Source organism: Ornithodoros turicata, chromosome 7 (assembly GCF_037126465.1).
Source record: "Ornithodoros turicata isolate Travis chromosome 7, ASM3712646v1, whole genome shotgun sequence".
Classification (NCBI taxonomy): domain Eukaryota; kingdom Metazoa; phylum Arthropoda; class Arachnida; order Ixodida; family Argasidae; genus Ornithodoros; species Ornithodoros turicata.
Window position 1 is genome coordinate 54982886 of NC_088207.1, and position 11766 is coordinate 54994651.

Consider the following 11766-nt stretch of genomic DNA (forward strand, 5'->3'; position numbering starts at 1 on the left):
TGATCAGGAAGCAAGTTAGCTTCTTGTTCATAAAGCATTTTTCCACACAAGAATGTCTCTGGTCAGCAATGACCAGCTTTCGGTTTAAATCAACAAAACTTTATTGCTCAGAATAAGTTAATTTGAAACAACACATACATTAGAGTCATGCGTCCACAGCACAATTGGAGCATGCACCTCGGACACATTCCTTTGGTGACAACTCTGATGAAGAAAATGGATTCGGTAAATGCCGCCTGTACAGCTTTGGCTCTTCAGAAACTGTGAACCAGCACAACCCTGGAATCGAGAATATTAATGGATTGATTGATCGGATTTTGCGTGAGATTCCATCTAGAATTGCGAATGAACTCAACACAATTCTAGACTAAACAACAGCCCTGCTTGATGCCTCCTCTCGTCACTAGGCATGAGAAAAGAGTCACGTAACCGTGTCGTCTGTTTTAGGTAATTGTTGCAGACGACTTCAAACGTTTCCATGGTTGCACCACTAGAAGCGTAGCCGTGGGTGGGGGGACCCATTACATCACGTTCAAGGATAAACCAGGCCTTGTTCAGTCTAGACTGCATTCACCAAGAGGAGTACAGAATGCAGGTATACCTGTAGACAGAAATTTCTAGAAGGCTCTTCTAGAAAATGCTCCACGATATTTGCTTTGGCTGTTCCATACGGCCGATGGATATGTCTGGAATGTTGAGACAATCATATGGAAGGTAGGAAAAGTTGCAATGTCCAGATTTTCCAGACCCATGTCATACAAACAATTCCATTTTATGATGATGATGATGATTTTAGATGATGATGACCTGGGAGTTCAATCGCCAGGGCAAATCACAACGGGAAAGTGAAGAGACTTCTACTGACTTCTTATCATACTGTAAAATAAAGGGTCCCGACACCCATTAATTTGTACTTTATGACAGTAATAATTCTTTCGTGTGTGTGTGTAACCACTGTGTTGTCCTTCCTGCTTGTATTTTTGTGGCTGTTGTCCAGGATGAGCTTGTGCAGGCCACCACATTTTCATACATACAGTACTGGGCCACGACACAGACTGGATTGAATCACATTTTTGCTCAGGGCATTTGGGCTTTTTGCTGGAGAATTTGCATTGGGGCTAGATCAGCTGGAGGACTTGAGATTCGCTTGAGAAGGCTGTCTCTTGTATACTCAACCTGTGATGAGTGGACACTTGTGGAAGGACAGGATGCGAAGGTTTGGACAGTAGTCGACCACCTTCTCGATGGCGTAGTTTGTGAGGCTTCTGCAGCCATTTATCAGAAGCTCCTGGAAGGTGAACACCAAGGGAGCCTCAACCTTAAGATCTTCAATCGAGATAAGACTTTGCCATCCTGCACTCTTGATACAGAACTTCACTACATACCACACTATTAGCCAACCACCCCTCCCGAATCACATCGTACTGCCCCCTAAATAATGGTACCGGGACGTTACATGTATGCCTTTTTGTGACACTTATGCCGTCGCGTTGATTGTCACAAAAAGGCGTACACCCAGTGCTCTCCACAAATCAGGAGTGATATTAATATCATTCTGAGCAATGGTTGTCCCCCACTGTGCTATGTGGTCAAGTTCTGCTTTAAGAGCGTAGGCATCAACTCTATGTTCAACAATTACTGCAGCTATCCTGGCTGCTTTCTGTTGTTAGGCACCAACAGAGACTTTTACAGTCAGTTAAAGATACAGATAAAGATACTCAGCTGAAGGGGACATAAAGTGCAGTCTGTTACGATTTAAAAAAAAAGAGATTGCACAAACTCACCTCCAGGACTGGTCCGCAACCTCCGGACACTAACGCCAGTATGCCAGCGTCTGTAATCTGTGACATTCACAAAATGGAAGACGAAGTGTGTTTCAGTATACAAGAGCAACTCACTTACTCAATGGTCACAACCTCTCCCACATATCCTCCTTGCGCATTCTCCGCAGCGGAGTATGCTGCGACAGGAGCAACCAGCGGCATAGTGTGTGTGTGTGTGTGTGGAGTTTAAATTCCTAATCTACCCCTCGGGAACATTGTTTACCGACTACAAGAGGGGAAAGCCCTCGCACAAAAAAAGAAAAAGACAGACGCTAACCTCAACTGACAGCGCAGACGTTACGACGTTACACTCGTCCTTCTCATCCTCGTTACACCCCGGGGCCAAGTCAAGAGTGAACGAGCCCACCTGTGTTTGTGTATGTTTTTTTCTGGGGAAAAAACTGCATGCTTCAAAACCTTTTGTGCTGTTCGGCAAATTGACGCATGAAAATATTTTGTATGGCCCACTGTACTCCTTTAAGCAACAATTTGGTGAATCAATAAATGTGTTACCTATGGCAAGAAAAACCTATGAACCGATTGTTGGAATTTCAGGGAAATATAAGGGGAACTATCCCTTTAACGGGCACAAGATTGAACACTTGCTCACATTAGTGTAAGACATGTTGAGCGCTTTGATGTGCTTGCAACATGATCCCAACATGACCAACGTGGCGTCGTCCACGGCGGAGCAGCCGCGGAAGTCCAGGATGGTGAGGTGAGGATTGTTCTGGATGAGACGGTGGACGACAGCGGAAGTCACTTCGGCGAGACCTTGCAGGCGAACTTCTTCCAAGGAGCGCAGATGAGACATTAGGTCTACAAGGCCTGGAAAGACATGTTCTGTTGGCACAACTGTTTTCTAGTAATCGAGTATTGTAGTCAGGGTTGCCAGAATTGGCGACTTCCTGATTGCCGTGGCACCAAAATTTGGGCACTGGCGACTTGGCTATTTTCTGTCTACTTTGCGATTTCTTCTTGGCATTTATATTTGAGACTTCTGTGTACCTAAAATGGGACAGCTTTCATCTTGGCGAAAGATCTATATCGTGCGCCTCAAGATGTCGACCCGAACTCCTAGTTGATCAATGTGTATCGCGCATGTTCTTATACAAATTTTGTGGCACAATTACCACAAAGGAGTAGTTATGTTCATTCCATGTGATATGATGGGTGGGGTTTGATAAATTTACAAGTTTGACAATATGCTTTACAGCAGAGGGTGCGCAGCCAGGAGGTTGTTGGTGAATGTCAATGACGTGAGTAGATTTCGCAAGGTGTTACGCTGTTTGAATGAAACTGTCGGTGGTCGCGGAAAAATTGCTTGTAATTTGGTGGTCGGCATGGAGAATGTTGATGTGGTCGCGTAAGAGACGTCTGCAGTCGGTAAGGGATTTGTAGTAGCGGGCGGCAAAAACTAAACCAGGCTCTTTTGCTCTTTGCTCTTTCAGAGTGGATAAGTATGATACTTCGTTTTTGGGTCAAACCCGAGTTTTTCACGATAGCTCACCCCCGAACAAGAATTTTTTTTTTCAATAATTTTTTTTTCAATAAATTTTTTTGCAAGATTTTTTTTCTTCAAGAATTCGGATGAAACCCGATATCTACCAGAAATCCTTGCGGTCCTTCAACTTGTGATTTTTTTATAAACTGTCGGAAAAGTGAATCGTAATATCAGCAAAGAGAGCTAGTATTTGTGACAACATTTTTGTCCTCTTTTTATGATCCCTTCCTGGAGGAGTCAAAGACGAGCTTTGTGTTCTCGATGTATTCTCGTGTATAAATAGCACCCAATTTTTCCCTCCCGAATTTGAAAAATCATAAAACCCACAAACAAAGAACCTTATGGATAATCTATCTATTTGTGCTGATTTTTGAAGAGCATCTGTGACCAGTGTGGGTGGACAGCCATGGTTCTGGAAGTCTGTTGCCATATCCCTAAGACTATCGGAACCACGTTTGTGCAGCCCATACGATATCATAATGCCTACAGACCATGATCTTAGGAGCATCTTAGCAACTAATACATAAGTTGCTACAACCCTATCATGCTACATACATTACAGTCACAAGCTGTTTACCACCTTTTAAACTAGGTTTCGACAGCAGTATTTTTTGTCTTTTCAGCCATAATACCTAACGGCATTCAAAACACACTTTTCCCACAGTGCGAACCAGCCATCGAACATCTGCTAACTTACACTGCTCACTAACATTCCTGTCCCTGAGATTCGCCGAAAGGTTGAGTCTGCGCAGAGCCTTGCAGCGCTGAAGATGTACAATGCCACCTTTGCCAACATCGCTGCTGGCCAGGTTGGCTTCTGTTGAGCCTGGATGTAGTACCTAAAGCAAAAAAAAAAAAAAGAAGAATGGATAACCTGATACGTGACAACTTTGTTTGCGCGTGACATTATCCAAGCTGATCTCACCAGGTGAATATTGCTGTCGTTTATCAGCCTGGAGTATCTAAGCGTTACATAAAACTTGTCCATAACTGATCGTGGCAGGGATTCAATGTTGAGCTGGTATCCACTTGCGAGGCATTCTGTCAAAACTCTGAGGCACCTGAAAAAAAGAGAGAGAGAAAAAAAAAACAGGATAATTAACATAATAATTAATAAGCAGGAAGGTTGAGCTTGAAATTTCACGCGTAGTTCAGTCAAAGAAGCTGACTCGCTGCTGCTCGATGACACTGTCATAACATTTGCAGTTCATGTCACAGATCGCCGAACTTTTGCTGCTGTGCAGTTTCGTGGAACACTTGTGACCTTGTTCAACATCAGTTAGTTGTATACAAGCTGTCATCTGTTACATTTGTGAAAGAAACCGCCGCTAGTCAGCGTCCAATCACGCTTTTTGCGATCTTCCAGCCATATGTGTGGGATTTTCCCAGCACCCTTACTCCATAGAAAAGACGCATACAATTTTGTTTATCGCCAGCTCTCACGTACGGGATGGAAATCCTAGGCACTGTACGATCACAGATGAGCATTTATTGTCTGCCGTCGTTATTGTACTGCACAAGAAAATCCCACAATCTGACAATCCGCTGTGACGTACCGTTCTTGAAGCGATTGGTTCATTGACCTGTTTCTCCAAAAAACCAGGTGTTTCGCGGGTTTTGCACTGAGAGAGCTTCAATTCTTCATCAAGCCTGCCCACGCCTATGCCTCCTATGCGTAACGGATAACGGCATAAACACGTTAGCGCGTTCCATGCAGTAGAAACTTGCTTTTACGAAGCTTTCAAAAATATGACGTTGAAAACTTGTCAACTCTTTCCACCCGTTGTAGCATGCGTCCTAACCCCAGCACCTAGCACCTGCTGGCGTTCCCAGCGTTGCTAGGCAACGTACCCCCGAAAACAAGTATGGCGGAACAGTGGGCTAGTGCATTGACATATATTTGACATGAGTACCGACCAGGGGGGTCGGACTCGGCAAGAAAAGTGTGCCCCCGCGGGCGCTGACATTTTGGGAGGCATGAACAGGGTTGCCTTTGGCTGCGCGCTTCACCGCTAAGTTTGACTTTCTCGTATCTTGTTTCAAAACTCGTTCAAATGTCACAAATCTGTGACTGTTTTGGTGAAATGTGCAAAATTGAGAAATAAAGTGTTGATAAAAGTCAATAAAAGTCTGCAAGTTCAGTTCCTGAGTGCTGTCAAAGTGCGATCTCAACGTTCTCTGGCTCAATCGAGCACCAGCAGGGAACTGGCATGTAGTTTCGCTTTCGCATCGCTTTGTACTTGTCAGACGCGGACGCTGCAGTTACGCAGCTTGAAAGATGCCCAGCTGTTGTGTGAAATGTAAAATGAGGCAGAGTAAATCCTGCGGGGTGTCATTTCACAAGTAAGTGTCCACTGGGTCCATGCATGCACAAGTATATTCTGTGGCGTGCCCAGTCGCCTATAAACGTTGTTCACTCTAAGGCAAACAAATATTGTCGAAACTTACGGCACGATCTTGAGATACATATTATCGCAGTTTTCCGCGGGATCCTCACCTGCTTTCCCGATGGCTGGAAGCACTTGACATGCAATCGCTCGTTCCTACACGCGGTCAGAGAGTATGCTCTAGGCACTTCCACACTTCTAGCTTCATCGCTGGTCATCAGACAGCAAAACTGAAGGCAAACGCGGTCCCTATGACAGTGAGGCCAGGAACTGCTGAGGTATCCGGTTATTCTTTATTACTTTTAAAATGATACAAAAGGAGATAATAATGGAAGAACTTTTTTAGAGCCAAGTAACAGCCAGCCAGCCAGATGAAAGAGATGAAAGTGGTGCTGACACAGTTTCCCTGGTAAGTACATAGTAGTTTGTGCAGCCACCCCCCTGTATGACTGCCTTCACTCCATGTTTTCCAGGAAATGCTTGAAGCCAGTGCTGAGCAAGCAGAGCCCGCCGTCCCTTCTTCAGCTGTTCCACTGCCTGTAAGGACATGAATTCTTGCTTACGTGCTTTTACAACTAGACCTGTAGGACGGCTTGGCCTATAGATTGTGCGATTCCTTCCCTTTTTAATGGCCTTAATTTTCTATCCAGGAGATGCCCCAGGCAAGTGCTGCGGAAGCAGAGACTACCAGCCCCCCTCAACCTGTTTCACTGCTTGTAAGAATGGCTTGGTCAATAAGTCATACATGTGCTTCCATGTAGGATTTTTTTCATTCTTTTCTAAGGAAGGGCCTGAAAGCAGTATTCCACGGGCCCAGACCCCCAGCCCGAGTCCGGCTATCCTACTGCCTGTGAGCACATGAGCTTTCTTAATAATAATAATGATGATGATGCCTCACTAGTGCTCAAGAATGTAATACCTATTTGTGGGCCTAAGGCTCCAATAACTATTCTCAAAGCGTGAATCCTATGCAGTGTGACGTCATGTAACCCGAGCTGTAGAAATAAATGCAAACATTTTTTAGGCTAACCTGTTTGACCATGAGGACCATCCCTACTGTAAGCTGCCACAAAAGCGGAAAGCAGTGAGTATATGTCTGTATGTCATTTCTTATTCCTGCTGCTTGCTGCTGTCAGGTTCTTCTGCTGCTGAAAAACATGAAAACACAGACAAATTGCTTTTGTGACTATAGCCCACTGCGAAACAATGCATTCCAATTCCTGTGAGCAGCGACAGTTCCTACTACCATTTCAGGAGTGTCAGCAGGAAAGCCCAGATCCCAAAACACAACGACTTGAGGACATTTCTGTAGATGTTTTGTCCCCTGACCCCAGAGCAGGGCAGCAACAACCGGAAACATGCAATGAAACCACGCCTACACGACAACCGGTAATTTTAAAATGCAAAATATTGGGGAATGCTGTCCTTAACCAACAGGCAACTTTGCAGGTGTCTGTGAGCAACACAGATACTGAGGGCAGCCCGATCACACCCAAGGGTCACAAGGAGCACACCTATCACAGCAAAACAACGCCAAGAACAGGAATGAGACAACTTCGAGAGAAGAACCAGTACCTGCGTGGTGTCCGTCGACGGCTGCAACTGACCCTGAAAAGGAGAGAAAAGAAAATTAAAAATCTAAAAAGCCTCATTGCTGAACTGAAGGAAAAGAACTTGTTGGCAGAGGAGGCTCAAACAAAGCTGGAGTCCTTTGGGGAACTGCCACAAGAGATACTTAAGGAATGGGCAAAGAACGTGAGAAAGAAAAAGCCAGGCCGTAGATATTCCCCAGAAACTAGGAGATTTGCAATGACACTCCACTTTTATTCACCTCGTGCCTACAAATATGTCTCAAAACTATTCCCAATGCCAGCTGTAGACACACTCCGCGAATGGTCAAAGGTTATTGGTGCTTGGCCTGGCTTCACGCAGGAAGTCTTAGACCACCTGAAGAAAAAGCATGAAACAACTGAGAGGAGAGAGAAGCTGTGCTCAATCATGCTTGATGGAATGAGCATACGCAAAAAATGTGAAGTAGACAAGGCCACTGGACGGCTAATTGGTTACGTTGATTTTGGGGAGGACCACACACCTCATGACACGGATGATGCGCCCCTAGCAGGTGACTCTTTGGTATTTATGGCTGTGGGCGTCGCATCACCATGGAAAATACCCTTCGGCTATTTTCTAAATAAGGGGCTATCTGGGGAAGTACTGAAGACACTACTGACAGAAGCCATCATGGTGCTAACAAATTGTGGACTCGAAGTCGTGGCAGTCGTCTGTGACGGGCTATCGTCTAATGTTATGATGGGGCGACTGCTGGGGTGCCATATCCATGCCAACAACACAGAGGACTTTCGGACATTTTTCTCCCATCCTGCTGATGCTGACAAGAGCATACACCTAATTTTTGATGCTGCACACAGTCTTAAACTGCTCAGGAACCTGTTTGGGGATCACAAGGTGTTACAGAGCAGCCACTATGGAGTAAGCAAATAGGATGACAATACTACCAACTGTCCCTTGTGAATAATGTGGGAACAAGGATGGACGAGTTTTTTTCTGGTCCCTCCACGTTCCAGCATTATGCATAAGTTGAGCTCACTTTTCTGCATCTGAATGCAGTACACCTAGCTTCCATTTCAGTTTCTCTCTTGCCTGCCAACAAATTTAAGTATACTTTCACCCTTCTTAGACAATCAGGTGGGCCTTTATTGAAAGGCTGCAGCAACTCCAAGAGAAGGAGGGCCTCAGAGCAGCAAACAAGCTCACCAGATCCCATATTGAGTTTGGCCGCCAGATCATGAAGGTCCGCCTTGCAGCGCAGACTCTAAGTTCATCCGTGAGCAAAGCCCTGACCCACGCACGGCTCCTGGGATTGACCGAATTTGAAGGAAGTGATGCAACCGCTTCGTTCATTGCCGACGTAGATGAGTAGGCCTTTCATTTTCATGACTGTGGCCACTAAAGCTAAAGCATGAACATCTTTTACAGAGCATTTGATTTGCTTAATTCGCACAGTCCCATTGGCAAAGGATTTAAGGCACCACTTCGCAATGGAACAATTTCCCAGCAAGGAAAAAGGATGCTTACATTGTCGTCAAGAATGATGACACTGCGACTTCCATCCGGGGAGCTAGCTGCTCAGCATGGGAGACGCATGTCAGTCATCAGCATGGCCTTTACGCTGAAAAGTGTTGCACAGCTGGCAGAAGCGCTGTTCCAGGCGGGCGCATGCAGGTAACATGTAGAGGTCTAGAATCAGAAAACAGTATGTTTGAACAAATTATATTACTCCCTTGCACTCCCCTAGTTACATCACTACGTACCGCCTCAGCCAGGACCACTTGGAACTGTTCTTCAGCTGCATCAGGCAAAGAGGAGGATGGAATAACAACCCATCAGCTTCCCAATTCCGTCATGCCTACAGGAAGCTTCTGATACATGCTGAAGTTCAGGCCCCAAGCTCTGCGAATGTCGCTCCTACAGTGGAAGGCATAGAGACACTCGGTCACCAGGGCAAGCCGCGAAGGGAGGAAAGTGCAGGTGAGGAGACTCCCACTGCAGAAGTTCCTGCAGAGGACAACATCTGTGCCCTTCTACAGTGTGCTGACCATGACTACGGGGAATCATCCAGACTCAGCAGGTTCAGCGAGGACATTGTTGCCTATATTGGAGGATATGTTGTTAGAATTGTCTCCTCAAAACTCACCTGTAATGGTTGTTTGGACACACTCCTAGATGACGAGACATCAAGTGTTCTCATCATGCTCAGGGACAATGGAGGGCTGGTTAAACCATCCTCCTTTGTTACACGTCTGCTGTGTTGCGCTGAGCAGACCTTTCGTCTAGAGAAATTGAGGTCTGTGAAGCTTGTAGTGCGGGTGATCGTTTTGAAATCGTTTAATCACTTCATCCTAACACACGGTGACAAGCTACCACTGTGCCAGCACTATGCAGAGGAGCCTGATCACATAATTTCACTGGCGAAAGTGATCCTGCAAAAGTATGCTGGCATCAGATTAAGAGAACATAGTCGAAGAATTACAGAAGCAAGTCGTGGTGCCCAAGTGAGGCAGATGCTCACGAAACAAATCTTGTTCCGCAATCAGTAGATGCCCTAAATCGTCGTCGTCTTCGCTCGCCCCAAGTGGACCTGCGACCCAAAATTTATTTTTTCTTCTTACATATACCTGTGTGCCTTGATGACAACACTAACAGTTTACGACGCTTTCCTACATTGTTGCATTGTTATAACGCGCAAACGACGGAACAAGGTAGGAGTGATACACAGGCAGTAACATGTATCACGAATTTCGCTTGTTGTCCCTGTTAATGACCAACAACCACGGCAAATAAAGGCCTTTCGAGGAAACGCACAGTTCGGAAACACACCTTTCTTTGTTCGAACACTTAAACGGTCATATATCCACATTACATGCTATTCGCTAGGCCTCACTGTGTGCAACAAGACACACGTTATCCTTTTACGCCACGATACAAGCTATTAATCCAAAAGAAGCCGTTCAACGCAATTGCCCAAAGGTACGACGACAAACGTCTGCATCATGCATGCAAACAACAACTGATAGGTGTATGCTTACATATTTCCTGCTCGGCGAGCAATGCGGAGGCCATGAGAGCAGACGAACGCCACGCCCGAGGCGTTCTCACTTACGTTGCCATAGAGATCCGCATTGTTGCCCTCAAAAACGAGTACTCCGCTAACATTTAGCGTGCAAAAAGAGGTCTGGCAACGCTGTCTATGCCTCCGCTGGCCGCGCGCAGGTGGGCACACCCCGCGGTAGGGAGAAAGCATTGGCCGCGCGCCAAGGCCGTTCTCTAGAGTCTTCCTATATTATCTCTATGGTACCGACAGTTTTCGAATCATTCTCGCGCTACAAGTGCTGTTGCTTGTTTTCGACGTATCTGTGAACGCAACAGAAGCCTTCATCCGGGAATATCTGGTCAGGAAACTAATTTTGTTCGTGTGAGTTGTCGGTTTGCTGAAACCGAAACTTATTTTTCGCATGTGATTCGCATGTTTCGGATACATAATGTCGCGTGGCATCCTTTTGCGCAGCATGCAAGACTTCTGCATTATACTCAGCATCATGGTACAGGGTCTGATGATCTGCAACACTTTTGTGTTCCAAGCGGGACTTCTGCAGGTCGTTCTGAGGACGTTCGGGCCGTCGCTCTTGTTCAGCGTCTCTTATCTGGCCCTTTCAATTCTCCTGCACCTTTTACATACGGTGATTTCAATTTATGTATGTATAAACAAGAAAGATATTGGGGCGAAATTCACTTCTCAAGTTTAAGAACTCCGCTCTTGTTCTATTTGAAGGAGCACAGAAAGCTTCATTCACTACCCTTCTTTTAAACCAAGCCGTTAACCTGCCATTTAAAATACAGTGTGCGAAGTGATTCATTCGACAGATACATCGACCGTGCGCAACAGTGGCAGTGCCCGAAACTAGCTGCCCCGGTCGTTTTGACGTAGTTCGCTGCTTGATGAAGAGGAATGTCGTCTGCTACCCAGAGAACTAAGAGAGAAGCGAAAAAAAAAAAAAGAAGAAGCGGAAAGCCCCGATTGGACGAGCGGGGTCAATTGTGACCGTAATGACATCACCGGTGACGTTTTTCCTCCTCCTCCTCGTTTTACCCTGCAGAGCGAGTTGAGCGGGAACGCGCACGTCGATGTTCCGGTGCGTCTTTTTTTTTTTTTTTTTTTTTTAGAAAAATGTTGAATACAGATAATTTTTTTTGTGTGTGTCACTTGTAAATTCAGGTCTTATCCTTTCATAATGCGTCAGTAACAGAAAATCTTTGAGATGATTTCTGGGCCCTGTTGAATGAGATATTCATGCACAAATATAATGCATATATTTATGAGAAAGCTTATGCGTATATGCATGCAAATTTGTTTAGAAGGTGGTATCCTGGAACGGATCCAACTGCGTGCAGCACGATTGGCTCTTTGCTGTTTACGTGCTACAGAGATTTGGTGAGTCCCTTTTATTTTTCACATTCTAGATTTTTTTTTGTC

General features: G+C 45.4%; 3 protein-coding genes across 15 annotated transcripts in view; 1 reads left to right on the plus strand and 2 right to left on the minus strand.

The window, feature by feature from the left end:
* The window catches only part of LOC135401598 (transmembrane protein 138-like), a 38040-nt gene that overhangs the window by 25141 nt on the left and 1133 nt on the right, over positions 1 to 11766 (plus strand). The window contains exons 2-3 of one of the 2 annotated variants that reach the window (XM_064634099.1): positions 10801 to 10972; positions 11649 to 11724. In XM_064634099.1, the coding sequence (XP_064490169.1) occupies positions 10801 to 10972; positions 11649 to 11724 (248 nt within the window). The remainder of the gene's footprint in view (positions 1 to 10800; positions 10973 to 11648; positions 11725 to 11766) is intronic. The other variant, XM_064634100.1, reaches the window with a different exon arrangement.
* Positions 84 to 5270, minus strand: LOC135401597 (protein AMN1 homolog). Its single transcript, XM_064634098.1, has 8 exons — positions 4884 to 5270; positions 4253 to 4388; positions 4025 to 4166; positions 2434 to 2651; positions 1785 to 1841; positions 1177 to 1288; positions 602 to 686; positions 84 to 279 (listed from the first exon to the last, which is right to left on the minus strand). The coding sequence occupies exons 1-7, from the start codon at positions 4904 to 4906 to the stop codon at positions 631 to 633; spliced, it is 744 nt and encodes a 247-aa protein (XP_064490168.1). The 5' UTR covers positions 4907 to 5270; the 3' UTR covers positions 84 to 279; positions 602 to 630.
* Positions 5994 to 10530, minus strand: LOC135401599 (uncharacterized). 12 transcript variants are annotated; one of them, XM_064634102.1, is made up of 8 exons: positions 10322 to 10530; positions 9047 to 9873; positions 8811 to 8972; positions 8490 to 8687; positions 7290 to 7322; positions 6961 to 7089; positions 6745 to 6862; positions 5994 to 6251 (listed from the first exon to the last, which is right to left on the minus strand). In XM_064634102.1, the coding sequence occupies exons 4-7, from the start codon at positions 8634 to 8636 to the stop codon at positions 6818 to 6820; spliced, it is 354 nt and encodes a 117-aa protein (XP_064490172.1). In that variant the 5' UTR covers positions 8637 to 8687; positions 8811 to 8972; positions 9047 to 9873; positions 10322 to 10530; the 3' UTR covers positions 5994 to 6251; positions 6745 to 6817. The 12 variants fall into 12 exon arrangements, 3 of the variants coding, with proteins under 3 accessions (XP_064490172.1, XP_064490171.1, XP_064490173.1); XR_010424853.1 differs by having other exon boundaries at positions 6745 to 7322; positions 9047 to 9715; positions 9805 to 9873; positions 10322 to 10526; XR_010424852.1 differs by having other exon boundaries at positions 6745 to 7322; positions 9047 to 9200; positions 9430 to 9873; positions 10322 to 10525.

Bases quoted from the DNA above. Each gene is read 5' to 3' on its own strand.
- LOC135401599 (XM_064634101.1), bottom strand. From the start codon at position 8,845: ATGGAAGTCGCAGTGTCATCATTCTTGACGACAAT. The intron at 8,590-8,810 runs GTAAGCATCCTT...GGTCAATCCCAG, and splicing joins TCATCATTCTTGACGACAAT to GAGCCGTGCGTGGGTCAGGG. The intron at 7,090-7,289 runs GTACTGGTTCTT...GTTGTCGTGTAG, and splicing joins CGTCGACGGACACCACGCAG to GCGTGGTTTCATTGCATGTT.
- LOC135401597 (XM_064634098.1), bottom strand. From the start codon at position 4,906: ATGAACCAATCGCTTCAAGAACG. The intron at 4,167-4,252 runs GTGAGATCAGCT...TTTTTGCTTTAG, and splicing joins ACGACAGCAATATTCACCTG to GTACTACATCCAGGCTCAAC. The intron at 1,842-2,433 runs GTGAGCAAGTGT...TGAATGTCACAG, and splicing joins TCAACATGTCTTACACTAAT to ATTACAGACGCTGGCATACT.